The sequence below is a fragment of the Mixophyes fleayi genome, chromosome 7 (genome assembly GCF_038048845.1).
Source record: "Mixophyes fleayi isolate aMixFle1 chromosome 7, aMixFle1.hap1, whole genome shotgun sequence".
NCBI lineage: Eukaryota > Metazoa > Chordata > Amphibia > Anura > Limnodynastidae > Mixophyes > Mixophyes fleayi.
In genome coordinates this window covers 99,559,774-99,575,259 of record NC_134408.1, presented here as the reverse complement: position 1 = coordinate 99,575,259, position 15,486 = coordinate 99,559,774, and the positions used below count along the sequence as shown (strand labels likewise).

General features: G+C 38.2%; 1 protein-coding gene across 2 annotated transcripts in view; it reads right to left on the bottom strand.

Moving 5' to 3' along the window:
* Positions 1-15,486, bottom strand: part of NRP2 (neuropilin 2) — a 114,952-nt gene that overhangs the window by 39,349 nt on the left and 60,117 nt on the right. For both annotated transcript variants that reach the window (XM_075180197.1, XM_075180198.1), the window contains exons 8-11: positions 12,091-12,235; positions 11,433-11,776; positions 10,725-10,869; positions 1,006-1,110 (exon numbers count right to left, since the gene is read on the bottom strand). In XM_075180197.1, coding sequence (XP_075036298.1) covers positions 1,006-1,110; positions 10,725-10,869; positions 11,433-11,776; positions 12,091-12,235 — 739 coding nt within the window. The remainder of the gene's footprint in view (positions 1-1,005; positions 1,111-10,724; positions 10,870-11,432; positions 11,777-12,090; positions 12,236-15,486) is intronic.

The window sequence follows — 15,486 nt, the reverse complement described above, 5'->3', positions numbered from 1 at the left end:
CTTAATCCCACACCAACAAAATAAACACAAAAAGAAGACAAATGGCCTTCAGGCACAAATAGTCAGCTTCAATCACATTAAGCAAATGTTTCCTCAGAGCATTATGGGGATCTAGTGACCACCTAGAGATGGTGCTACCTACTCATTTATTCTAGAATGTGTAATACTAGCAACAAACATAGAAATACTTTAATGCTATAAATCCACTGCATGGATAACATAGAAACAGAATAACACAGTGGGCTAGATTTATCAAACTGCAGGTTTAAAAAAAGTGGAGATGTTGCCTGTAGCAACTAATCAGATTCTAGTTATCATTTATTTAGTACATTTTACAAAATGACAGCTAGAATCTGATTGGTTGCTATAGGCAACATCTCCACTTTTTCAAATCCACAGTTTAGTAAATATACCCCCATAACTTTGAAATGTTTTTTGCTTTGGTTAGCTATTAAAAAAATTACTATTACAGCAAGAACTTTGGTACCATAGTGCAAGTATGTTTCTACTAGAATAATGACTGTACTGTTGAGTCTTATTAAGAACCCAGAACACAACATGTAAGGAGGTCACACTTGTCTAGTTCAAAGATCTCCCTGCTGCCCACTGGGGAGTGGCCACGGGAATTGGATCTTAAGGGCCCACCCCCCTGCTGTACCATACCAATTTTGTCCAATTACAGCAGGTGGCAGGCCAGTTGCCGCGATTAGCCCATCCCCCACCAACGTCACCAATGAAGAGGCCAGGATCAGGTAGGTTGCCCTGCTCTCTCGGGAGTCCGGGAAAACGCCCAAAAATTGGGGAGTCTCCAGGACATTTCAGGAGAGCTGGCAACTATGAGGAAGGTAAGTGTGAATGTATGCACGTGTGTGGTAGAAAATGTAGACTGTAAGCTCTGCTGCCACAGGGGCTGATGTGAATAATTAAAATCATTCTCTGTAAAGCCCTGACAAGATGTGGGTCCTCTCTCTATAAAGGATAATACATAAATAGGCATCCTGTTACCTTCACTACCTGTAGAATCACTTGTCTCCTCTTCTGCAGCGCCTTGAGTGGTTGTCTCTTCCGTCTTCATAGTGGGTTTAACTGTCTCTGAGGTAGGTTTTGTTTCTGCAACAAGTGATACGAGTTGTGACAGACATCATTTTCAATATATTAGCTCAGTAATAACATTTACAAATTATAGCACAACACAAACTCAGCGAAAACTCATTTGTTTCAAGTTTCCAAAGCCTGAGGGGCCACATTCTGTTGTCGAACCCTCTCCATTAGCATTTCTAAATACCTCACTCATTTTTATTTTTAGATAGAACTAACCTGCAGTATAGTGTTTACATGGCAACAACTGCTGCTCACTTATCCATTTGTTTCAGTAAATACACCAGAGCCTCTTATCAAAGCGAATGTCTAATATTACACCACAGTCTTCTGAAGCTAATGTTACTAATGAGAGGGGATACGCCTCCATTATAAGGTTGGTCTTTAATTTCAATAGAAATAACATAAATAAAGACCATATTGTATTGTAATATAAACTTTCTCAACATAAATTTATTAATAAAATTAATGTGAAAATTGTGAAAAACTCGTCTCTTTACAGGTTGAATCTAAGTTCTTTCTTAGTAATCTAGATAAAGGTTTGCTGGTACGGAAAGGGTTACTAGTGAGTACATCATTGTAATATTGCTCTCATATGTTATACATTGAGAACCTGACTCAAACACACGTCAAAACTAGAAGGAAACAACAAGTAGCCAAAATCTGTGATGTGATGATAATTTCCCTCTTTAGCAAAACTACACATAAAGTTTTCCTTTGATCCATGTGAGAAGCTTTATTTTCCACCAATGGCAGTTGTAAAGCTTCATTCTAGTTAGCAGGTCTGATGTTTGCGCTGAATTTATAAGACCAAAGCAATACTATAAAAGGTAATGTATTTATACTGTAGTTAGAATTAGCAGATGGCTCATAATTTAATGCCAGGTTGCTGATTTTTAAAGCAGCAATATCCCTGCCAGATGCCTATTTAAGTTTAACGCCAACAATGTCTGTTTCGTGCCCTATGTCTGTGTCGTGCCCTAAGCATTTACTGCACTTATAAATATCCACAACCGTTGGAACTTCCAGTGAAATACAAAGAGAGATGGAAAGAAAGAAGGAGAGAGACACAGAGAGGAGAGAGAGAGACACACACACAGAGAGGAGAGAGGGAGAGGAAGAGAGAGAGGGTAGAGGTGGGTTGAGACCGAGAAAACAGGGTGTGAGAGAGAGCTAGTTTTTAACATTCAACAACTCTGTGTTATATTTCCTTGATACAGACTTGTATGTAGACAAGAAGAGATTTCAAAAGATCAAGCAAGGAATTAATTTACACTGTAACCTCGCAGCCTGTTGCTTCAACCCACGGCTCTAATGAACTATTGGACTATATATTTCTAAAAGGAATTTTTGTTCAGTTGGTGAGAGAGATTTAAAGTGCTGCACAGCGGAATAATACATCAGATCACTAAGCACCTTCATCCTCTCATAGATTACTCATCTGGGAAAACTCAAGCAGGACTATTAGGTTATGAAATCTGTTTCTTATAAATTCCAGAATGGGGTCTTCCGTTCTACATACCCCTTTAACATATCCTATGTCTACAACTAGGGAATTTAAAAAATGCTCAGATGACTTCTATGCCCTCATGCCAATCAGTTAGCTTTTAAAGAATATTAAATCTGATGGCTAATACCCACAATACATACTCTAGTGGAAAGCATGTCCACATTTGTTATAGAATATTAGGGTAAGTTTAACCCTACCTCCTGGAGGCTATTTATGTCCAGCTTCAAGACTAAAACGGTATGTAAACACAAAACAATAGTGGAATGTGCAGCCAATAAAAGCCACCTGGTCTCTCTCCCAGAGAGGTATGTACATCTCCTTTCCAGTTGCAATTTGCCAGAGAAAACTCACTCAACAAATGCATAGCATAAAATAGCAGCTAACACAAATTAAAGTAGTCGTTAAAATCTCAACACTTACTCATAGATTATACTCTATAGTCTGCAGTGTTGTTATCTTTGTAGGATGCCTTGTTAAATAAGAGTTTCACTGATTTTGTTTTAAATAAATCAACCTCCCACTCCCAAGTAGTATAACATGGTGTTCCTGTATCTGGGACCCATACAGTCCCACTGTACCCATCCCTATCCCAGCCAATTAACAGTCTGGAGAACCCTGACTGTATACAGCCAGCAGTACAAGTGTATAAAAAATGCTGGATGGCACAGCTAGTGAATACAGCAGAACTTCTGGGCTCCCACACAGAACCCTACGGTTATGCTAGTCAAGGTGAGGGGGCTTGTTGTTTTATTTCTAAATTTACATGGAGCTCTGACCATACAGATATGCTAGTCAGGGGTGACATGGTGGGGTGGAGGGTATGTTTTATTGGAAAAGAAAAAATTAAGTGAAATTTTTTCTTATGTGTCAAGTGTATGTGTATAGTGCATAGGAATGGAAGTGTCAGGGGTGGGTTACATTATACAGGAGGCGGGTCTGGCCATTTGTGCTTTAATACAGTCAATTTCAGTGTGGCCATTGTAAGTGACGTCAATCACCCTGGAGACATTTTAGAAAATCGGAATTTACAGCTGATGGCAAGGTAACGTGCGTAGACTGTTGGGTGTCACTTATATGTTATGTCTATATTTAATCCTTGTCGGCCTTATAGTTATCTGATTTTTTAGGTCAGTGTAAGTTTTGTCAGCTTCATTGCTAACGGAATAATCACTACCACCGGTCAAACAGTAGCTGGGATTAACTGGCAGGAAAGCCATCAGTTTCAGAACAGAACTATATTAGTCCATGTATTTTGCATACTTGCTCTCACAATAGAGGGTCTGTAAACGTACAATGAAATACAACAAAACTGCCATAACTCCAGTCAATGAGTCACTCTTTGCTAACAGAAGACAGTTAATAACACAATACAATAAGAAATACAATAAGTGCACAAATATATGTAAGTAAGCAGGGATATTTTCTTGGCAATTGTAAGCACTAGATAATAATTAAGATCATATTTATAACCATTGTAAAAAATATCAGTACTAATTATAATAGAAGTGATGTTTAAATGTTTAATACAACTTAAATGTTTAAATGTTTAATACAATTGTACACATACAAATTTGTGACAACTTTGCATAAGCAAACCGTGGTCAAATGGTGCAATAGGTTGGAATTATAATCCTTGATTCATATAGAGGTGTATTTAGCACTTGCATTTTGATGTTGTTTTTATTGTTTTAGATTTTAACAATGGGGATATCCTAAGGTTTTGTACAAAAAAAAAACACAACACTTAACAGGAAACATCATTGCTCTCTATTAAAAAACCCACATTTTCGTCACTCCTTATTAGCGGTTATGTGTATCACATGATTACTATCAGCCTTCCATTGAGACTCCCGGATGTAGTAGAACATGTGTTTTGCACTATTTGACGGAAATCAATTCCCAGTATCACTATTGAAGTATTAAATATGATAGAGCACTTTTTTTTTTACTAATACATTCAAGCTAGCCAACTTGGGCCGACTCCAACCTCACTCTGTCAGAGCATATAATTCAATTTCATCAAGGATCTCACATCTCTTGTGTCATTACTTTGGAATTAGAGTCCTTACACCTTGCACCGTATAAGGGACTTTATTATATTTAGGGTGTCCAGCAAATATAGTACTTTACACACAGTGTGCTACTGAAGTGGGTAATCAGATCGTAGTTAGAGTTTGAGTAGTTGGTGTGAACGGGAAGTGGTACAGAATAGTTGCTAATTAACAAGCGGAAGACTGTAGAGCCATTTCCTTTTCAAAGAAGTTACATCTTGCTTTATAAATAACTACTGTGAAAGGAAGGCTGCCAACCACATGCCTGTAGGACTCACAACCACAACTTGTTATAAGACAGAGGTCAAGGGGAGAAGAGCTGTTATAGACTTGTGTATACAATGCTCAGACTTTATAACATAAAGTAATGCTATGGTGCTCTAAGAAGCAATAAGTTACACCCCGCTGTAAATATCTGACAATATTATATACACTAGAATCAAGTGACATAAAAAATATAAGAAGAATAATTAAAAGGACAATAATAAAGAACAATAAGCACTGAATATATGGTATATTACAGGCTAGAACAACATTACTTATTACGTTTTTTAAGACTGTTTCTTTTTGCTAGCCTAGATCCTATTTAATAACCACTTGTTAGGCCTCTAATAACTTCCTCACATCATTCTAATACACCTATTACAGACAATTATGCTTCTATGCGGAACACACTTGTATAGCAGGGATCATACAGACGTTTAGTGGTCAGCTAACTATGTTAATATAATAAGGATATATACAGGTAAAAGAGAGATTATTGTGGACAATTCTAGAGACTAATAAAATAAGATGCCAAATAAATTTCTATAATATGACGTTAGAGTTAAGTGCGATTATTTAGATTCCCAATTGTTAAGAATAATCTTATGCAAGTAATTAGCTATTAAATATTGGCCTGGTAGATTTTGTAGAACTTGTAGATAGTACAATTAGAAGTAGACTCAGCTAAACCATGTAAAAACATTTTGTAATCATTTACAGATGTTTGTCAACAATAATGGTGCCCTGAGGAGTACCATATAGAAGAAACAGACGGTACTTTATTCTGACATACCGTTTGAAGAACCATACATATTTGTGGTTCGCTCCTTCTGGAGAAAAATAGAGGATACCTTCACGCCTGAGCAATGTGATAAAACAGTTATCTGTAATGCATGGCAGAAAACACTACAAATATGCAGCGTCAGGATTAGTCTCTGGATCTAGGATCTGTAGCTGGAGAGGAGCAGATCAGAGCTGAAGCTGATATACTGAAAGTGAAGCAGAGCTGAAATCAGAACGGATCAAGGCTCCAGAACCTGAGTTTAGCTCCTCTTTGTGATAACCAAGTCTGAAATGAAATTTAGAACTAGACTAATATGGACATCCAATTAACATTGGTTAGACAATTCCATCAAATATACTAAATTTACTTAGAATGGGCACTAAGCTGAAAAAAATAATAACGCTAACTCTTGGGCTGGACAGTGTGAAAATTAAATGGAGCTGAAGCAGTTCTAGAACAGAATCAGAGCTGGAACAGAGGTTTCTGGAGCTGCCTGGACCTGGAGGGGAGAGTTTATGTTCTGCTCTGGAGTCAGCCTAGAGCCGGTATTAGACTAATGGAGCCAATCTGGAGCTTGAGCTGGCAAACCTGGAGCACTGCCAACATTAATGTAGAATAAATAGATTATTTCTGAATATGCATTTTGGAAACTAATGCAATGTAAAGCTAAAAATAAATCTTGCATGTATATATTTCAGTTTAAGGTAGATAGTGGCTGTGAGTCTTTTCTTTGTTGTAACAGTCTCTCAGACCAATATTAGTGATATAATAGTAAAATTAGAGGTTAATATAAGACAAAATCCCAGCATACAGTTGGAAGAACATCTGATTGGTCTGCGCAACAGAATTGTTTATGTTTCTTGCTATTCTACTGCAGAGTAGAACAATTGTCTGAGATAATGGAAAAAAGAAGCGGCAGAAGCTGTGGTGAGTGAAGAAGAAAGTGAACAGGGATAAAGCCCCCCACTTCTGAGCACAGCCCAGGAAAAAATCTCCAGATTCAGTGTAATAATTGAAAGCAGATGCTCGGAACTTCAATAAAGATCCATACCAGATGCAGAGCATGACTCAGAGCAGCGGAACACATCAGAGGGAAGCTGGACCTGGGAAATAAGTCGTCAGGTGTTCGGTATTCCTGGGCTACTACCATCATCTTGTCTGAGCAGTTGTCTTTAATCAGTCATGTCACCTCCAAGCCTAAGGTGCTATTCTCTGGGTTTTAGCTATGATTGTACATAGTGGAGACATGAAGCCCTGCAGGTGTATGATCAGGATATACCATCCCAACACAAGACTGCCCAAAAATGACTGTTGTGGTACTTTTATGACTTTGCATTGTTATTAGCATAATGACATGTCACCCTTCTAGCCTGATTCCACTGTTATACATATTGTATGTACTTTACACTTATAGCTTTTTTTCTTTTTCTTTCTAACCGATTGATTGCACCAACATAGCTGAACATTTCTAGGGCCAGATCCAATTCACCACGGTACTCTCGAAAGTAACACGGCCCGGATTTCTATTCATGGCTCCCTGAGCCACGAGCAAAAATGAGCGTTAGAATTACCATACTAATGTGCACTATTACCATGATAACAGTAATAGTGTACAATTATTGTGGCAGTCACACGATAAATGATCGTTTGGTAGGATATCTCACTAGTGTGTACGCTCCCACGATCATGTACTTCCTAAAAATCATGATCAACAACGGAACGATCTCTGGCAAATGTGGAAGTCTGTTTGCACTCATGACCAGCAGTGTAGGTAGATCTCTATGGAGTGTGCAGAGTCACAATCTATTCAGCAGATGGTTATGACAGATGAAGATCACAGATCTGAAGGTAAATCGTGTAGTTAAGTACAGATAAATCTGCATGTTTATCGGGAAATCGCATCTGCAGTAACTTTCTGTAGTGTGTACCCAGCTTTAGTGTAACTCTCAGAGTGAGGATAAAGGAAAAATATATTTTACATCTAAGTCCACTTCATTGATATGTGTATCGGTAGACATGGTAAGCTCTGATGCTGGAGTTTAATGAGGGTTACTCAATTTATTTAAGTGTTGTTACTGTTTACATGAATTAGTTGAAGTGGGCACATGGTAATACAGCCTGTCATAGAGTATACTGTCACAATATGTAATAACCACAATTTAGGTATTAAAGGAAGAACTAGGTCATTTGGGAATGAGTCATATGTGTTTTGCTCACCAGAGCAATGTGGAATTTACAGTCTCCTGTGGAACATCAGATGGCAGCTCACTAGGGAGTTAAAAACCATGACCAGAGCGCCTCTTCCTTTAGTGACCAACAGACATATGATATATTCAACCTTTAGTCATTGGGAACCTCAGCCTTGAGCAGACCAGCATGTACTCTGGTTTCTGAGACTGGCGGAAAGGGAAGGATCGCAGAGGTGCCAGCTGTCAGCCTCACTCACGTAGTCCGGAGATCAAGACAGGCATGTAATGTCGAGGGGAGAGATTTGTTTTCAAAGTTTTTTTAAAGTAAGAGTAAGGTGAAGACAGGCGGGATTAAGAAGTCAGCACACATATGTATCTATGCAGGATTCAGTCACGGTCAGAGTTGTTTCTATCAGAGCTACAAATAGCCATTCTTCATGTGTAACTGTGCATTGAAAATGGTTCTAATTTGTATGTCCTATATAATAAATAAACATCAATAAATACTTTCTATAATACTTGATATGCACAGATGAAGCAATCAAGAAACCACAAAAATTATAGGGGTTATTTAATAATATTGTGAAATGATGTGCTGTAACCCATAGCAACCAGCTTTCTCATTTTAGTAGTCTAGTGCAGTCAAACTTAAGAAAACTAATATCTGATTGGTTGCTATTGGTTACAGTACATGTATAATAATTACAATGTTTTAGCTTATAAGCCCTTATGTCTTTTGATACAGTTCCTACAGTTGTTGGAGATAACAATCAATTATGTAATATAGAATGTAAATGCAATAGCAATATTACTCCAAAGGAGGGAAAGAGAAAGGAGTGAATAATGTGTTTAGGCTGGCCATTGAAAAGCAATATATTAAATACCACTCGTCTCTGCTTCCTGCACAGGCAACTAGGGAGATATGTTTCCCAGATGTGGTTTAGCATAACTCCAGAGGATGTCACTGAGGCACATCTGGGGAGCAGATATAGGTTTTCAATGCTCCACAGGCAAATCTTGTAACACGCTTCTTTCAATATACAATATCAAAGGGAATACTCTCATCTATACACTTATGACCTGGTATTTCTGGGCTGGGGAATCTTGTTTGGGTAGTTGCAGTTTACATATGGAAACAAAGACTTTGTTTCACTTATAACGGAAAATTGCCCAAGGGTGAGCTGGGGTAATTTTAACACATTTTAAAATTAAATGTGGTTTGTATATAAGGACACAGAGTATGAAATGTATGCACACTTCAGGCTACTTCTCTTTTGAAAAAGTAAGAGATAAAGTGGACAGAAATAGCACATGAAAGAAATATTAAGGAGAGATTTGAGTACTGTTTCCTGGTTCTGGAATAAAGAATACAACACTATAAAACAGTAATGTCAATGTCATATTAATAAAAAATAAAATAAAATAATTACACTCAGAATAGTAGACAACTTCACCTATAATAATAAGGCTACATCCAATGCAGATACATTTTAAGTAGACAAAATACAATGATAGACAAAACCTAATTTGTTCTCTTTAGGATCACAACAATTATTTAAAATGCCTTAATGTGTTTAATGTTGATATGTAAGTTTGTGTTTCTCAAGCCTCTACATTTGCAGCTAACAGACAAGGCTATAGTAATAACTGAGTGTGAACTCCTGAATTTGTCTAATTGGCTGGACTACTAGACTGGACCACAAGTCATTGGAGGCCATTTGCAAAGTGCACTTGGGGACTGATTCATGTCCGCTCGTCACTTGCACATAAGTTAAGTTTTAAAAAAGAGCTCAGTACCTAAGCATACTTCCAACTTTATTCAAATCGAAGCGGACCTTAAGATGCGCTTAAATTTGAATCTGGGTGTAAGTACACTCTGCCTAAACACTACATGCCTTACGTAGACGGACAGAACAGACTGCAGCATGTGGATGTGCACTATAAGGTCACATCAGAACTCATATCAAAAATATTATATTATAAAATAAATGAACAACTATTAGCAGTATAATCATTAATATAAATTTTGAAAGAAAATTATTTTATTTAAACAATAAATACATAAATAAAGATACTTTCAATGTGTCCTGTATATACAAGACATTTATATAGTCTATCTTACTATACTATACACATGTTCTGTGCTACCTAATGAAACACATACATGTAGTTAAAACAAAGACTATACTGTGTCAGTCATCACTATAAATCACCACTTACACTTTCCCTGTAGCTGGTACAGATGATGCAGCTGAAACCAAACGTACTTACAGGAAACACAGGACTTGGATCGACTGCATCTGCATCAGAACGCCCTCGGCATGCCCTTACTGTACGTTGCCCAAGTTAGTCCTCCCATTCCGACACTCAAATTGTAGGCTTCCGTAAGCGTACAGACATGAATTGCATTCATTAGCCTAAGATCCCTTTCTGAGCTATATTATGCAAAATACGCTACACAAATGGGCGTATATGCCGAACATGAATCAGGCCCTTGCTGTGCACCTCTAAACCTCTTGGTTTTGTAGTGTTATACCTAAATGATCCAACCAGCACACTTGAAATAATCATGCTCCACAAACTGAAGTCTCATTTCTGCACTGCTCTGGAATACTAGGAGCATCAGTGCAACCACTGTGCCCCAACTTCTCTCCTGTTCTTGTCCAAACCTCCGCAAACGCAGCCATCCTGCACTGCAAACCCATGTGCCATGGCAGAAATCTAAACCCATTTGTGCAAATCAAAGTTTATAAAACAGTCAAAAATATATATATATATATTATTTTTGACATTTCATGTTTTTTTTTCCTTTAGTAAAATGATCTTACCTGTTCTGTCACAACCCAGTATCTCCATCCTCATGCCCATGCCAGCTGGAGACCATCTTTCTGGATAAACTCGGACAAACTGTGAAGCTACGGGCTCAAACCTGCGCACTTCAGGGGTGTCATAGTGCATGTTGCCCTCAAACAACTGAAAAAAATGGAAGCAGTCACTCATGTTTCCTTTTTTCTTTCTGTCACATTCAAATATACTGTAAGCAATATAACATGAATAATTGCTCAAATCAGTATCATATGCATGAATTGCAACTCCCAAAAGGAGAATGAAAGTAAGTTCATCAGAAATTAAAAAAATATAAAAACATTCAGTAATGTAAGGTTAAAATGCACTGATATAACATAAGATATTTGAAACAGTGTCATTTTGTTAGCAAGATGAGTGCGAGCCATTCTCTAATATCAGGCTTAGGTAACCTGTGGCTCTCTGACTGTTGTCCAACTACAAATCCCAGCATGAACTGCCAGCTACCGTTGGAGGCCATGCTGGGTCATGTACTTCCACAGCAGCTGGAGAGACACAATTTGCCAATCATTGGCTTTTCTAATAAGCAATAAAATAATTCCTATAGCTTAAGTGCATCAAAACTTCCCAAGGGTTAAGTCATATAACTTCAGTTCTGCTTTTTAGTGTCTTTATAGATTACACAAGTACATGCTGAGTTGCACTCCATATATAAGAATAGCTTTCCATACCTTGGCCTGTTCTGTTTTCACATCCTGTATGAACTCCCAGTCGTTTCCATCTAGGCTATGTGCCACTTTAAACTTCCGCACGAATGCCCTGTTTTCTGTGGTGGTGTCTCCCCCTCTGGCTCCCTGAATAATAACTCCTTTCACAGTCTTAAGGCCTCCCAGGTCCACCTGCAACCACTCCTTTCCAGCTTGCTCAGCCGTCATGTGGGAGTACCAGCCTGACCGACTGCTGACCAATCGTGCCACACCAGGCAGCCACGGGTACTCTCTTGTAGAAGATGCTGTGATCTGGGTGTCTGATATCAGTCCGGACATCATTCCCAACATATTAGAGCAGGGAGAATCTGAAAGGTCAAAAGGGAAGGACCGATAGTATGAATGGCTTACGCCACATAACACCATATAGAGGCTACATGACAAATATACATAACAATGATGAAGCAGATAACTGTTGTTAGCATCTATTATACTAAAATGTACGCTTACAAATAAATATATAGTACAAATGTTGTAATATCAAACTGATTCTAATATCAGTCTATTTACCATATAACCCCTGTGATTAAGTACATTTTGTCCTATCTTCCAGCAGTATAATAAGAAGTGTTATACTAACTGTGCAATAACCAAAAATGTATATTTGTTGTAAAATGTAGACCTGTAATCTTGCAGCCGTAAAGCTCCACCCGCATTGCAATTCCAGTGTGCCATGTCTGAGGGCGAAACCGAACAAACCGCGTCAGCACCGGCTGAGGAATCTTGTTCAAAACAACTTCCGTGGGGTCATTATTCCCTGGGAAAATCTAGAAAAGTACAAAGGAAACAAGAATTACTGGCTGGCATGACTGAGGTGACCTCAGCACAAACATAGACACATTACCTGGAGCCTGCTTTGGCTTTCAAGGAGTTAAAGACAAGGGGCCTGATTCATTAAGTATCTTAACTTGAGAAAATTCTTATTTAAGTCTCCTGGACAAAACCATGTTACAATGCAAGGGGTGCAAATTAGTTTTCTGTTTTGCACATAAGTTAAGTTAAATACTGACTGTTTTTTCATGTAGCACACATATACTTGATAACTGATTTGTACACTGAAATTTAAAGTTGATATTTGTGTGCTACATGAAAAAACAGTCAGTATTTAACTTATGTGCAAAACAGAAAACTAATTTGCACCCCTTGCATTGTAACATGGTTTTGTCTAGGAGACTTAAATAAGAAGTTCCTCAAGTTAAGATCCTTAATGAATCAGGCTCAAGGAAAGGCAAGGATAAATTGTAAGCTATCTGTACAATAAGAGTGAAACATGCCATTGGTGTGACATTTCCCCTATAAATGCAGGCATTAGAGAGCTCTTTGATGGTGCTCAGTAAATAGGGCTAATGATCCTAATATGGTTAATGTTCTGTGCCCTTCAGTACCAGATGTAACATTTTCCATGAAAACAATCTCAACAATCTTGCAGAGTTTACTTTTATCCATGAGCATAATAGTAATCAGAGATTAAGCTGTTTTCACATACAAATGAGAAGAGAAACAAGGTTCATGTAACTTGATGGGAAACGCAAAGGAAAGAGTATGGGATTCCTGGCATTAATTAGTAACAATTTGAAAAGACTTCCTTTGGTGATTCAAGCGATAATACTATAGCTTTATGTTAGTGAGAAAACATCCTGCTCACTGGTACAACATACAATCTGCTCCTATTATGTAATAAACGTTCATCTAAACACCAAACTGTATGCTTCTATTGTAAGAAAATACCAGCTTTCCTAGAGTTATAATAGAACAGTACCTAATGAGATAAATTTGATATGTTGTAGTAGTGAGTGAATTGCACCATATTTCCTCTTCTCAATTATCCAAACACTATGCTTACTCAGAAAACAATGTGTCAGTTGCTTACTACATACTGCCACATTTCTGAGAATGCTTCCCAAGTCACTGAGTAGTATGCAGTAAATATCTGCCTTGTTAACAGAAATGGATACGGCAAATATTTATTATATTTTTAATGTCTACATTTGACATTAGCAAGATCCATATTCGGGTACACGACAGTGATTGCTGTTGTCTTGAGACTGCCATTTCTTAACAATCTCTAAATCAGGATGCTGACAGATTAGTACATTAACATTGCACATATCATGGACACTATCTTCTTTCCGAACTAGTGAATATGATAGAACGATAATCCAATCTAATGTCACACCAGTGCAGTGTATATGAACTGAGCACAAATCTGAAGCTCAATCTTTTAGACCAATAAAGTAGAAATCTGAAAGTCCAATCTTTACACAGCACAGAGATGAAGGCAGAGAAGCAAATAAGATAGATGAGCAGCACATTAAAGACTTAATTACACTTGTACTATTCAAATGTTGTGCCTACAAATTGCCTTTCCTTCCCTCTTACATTTTTCATTGTCAGAAGCCTTTGAACAATTTCTTCAAGGCTCCTAAATTTGCAGCATGTATCATTTCTGTCTGTAGATGGGGGATATTATCCAGGTAAAAAGCATAGAAGGTACCAATAATAATAAAAATAATTATTATAAAAGCACCAATTAATTCCCTTGTTTCTCTTTTCTTCCCAATAGTCTATCCATACTCCATGCCCCATTAGCTGCTTGCCAGCTTAGCAATATTAATTTTAAAAAATGATAACCTTGGGCAGCATGGTGGCTAAGTGGTTAGCACTTCTGCCTCACAGCACTGGGGTCATGAGTTTGATTCCCAACCATGGTCTTATCTGTGTGCAGTTTGTATGTTCTCCCCGTGTTTGCGTGGGTTTCCTCCGGGTGCCCCGGTTTTCTTCCACACTCCAAAAACATGCTAGTAGGTTAATTGGCTGCTATTAAAATTGCTCTTAGTCTCTCTTGGTCTGTGTGTGTGTGTTAGGGGATTTAGATTGTAAGCTCCAATGGGGCAGGGACTGATGTGAGTGAGTCCTCTGTACAGCGCTGCAGAATTAGTGGCTCTATATGTAAATAAATAAATGATGATGATGATGAACCTTGTATATTACTTTTCTATAGAAAAGTCGGATGCATCTTATCTTATCATCATCATTATCAGTTTGTAACTTAGACTAGAGGTAGAGCACATGCAACAGGTACGTTTCCCTACAGGTGTACCTGCACCCAGGTCTACATCGGTCACACTTACTTGATCACTCCCTGACTGTAACTTGCCTACGCTTTCACGCCTCCCCTGATCCACCTCTATAAGCAGAAGCAGTCGTATAGGCAAGATGTGACTGATGTGACTCAAGCATAATTCCTTTTTCTGGGCATGCGCATTAATGAGCTTGTGGCCAACTCTATATGAGGCTTTCAATGCGCTTGGTAAATGAGCTGCCTTTGCTAGAAGCCTGGGTGCTGACTGTGTAAGCACACACTAGTTGGTGGTATCATCACATGTCTCCATTTGCAAGTCATAATGCACTTTTTACTTTCAAATTCCCTGTGTGTATTTTCCCCCCTTTGCTTTGAAAGCTGCATTCATTTCACTTGGTATGGGAGATCTGCCAGTTTCCCAGTTAGCAGTAATGATAAAGTTAATACTCCATTAAATCCGAGAGGCAATTTACTGCCTTAAACTCCCACCCTTTTATTTTTTGACTATACTTTGGCCATCCAGATACCACACACTTAAAGGGTGCCAAAATATCTGATATTTGACTTGTGGTACTTTTTGCCATCTGTGCGTTTGTACTGCACCTGCAGGCACTTTGTAGGATTAACTGCCCCCTCCTTCTATAAAGGGAGAGAGAGAGGGGACGAGGGAGAAAGTGCTTTAGAAGTCTGTGTACTAACAGGATTAGCATTTCAAGACATCATCCGTGTGGAATTTGGGGATAGTAGGAGAAAATTACAGATAACACATTACTTCAACTAGAGGGACTGAAATGGAGCAGTTCCACCGGCGCGAACAACTGCTCATTAATAATGTGTTGCCTATTGTCCGTTTAATGACAAGGCATGTCCATCAATCACAGTGAGAGAGAGAGAGAGAGAGAGAGTGCCAGAATCATCTAAAGGTTATCTAAAGGT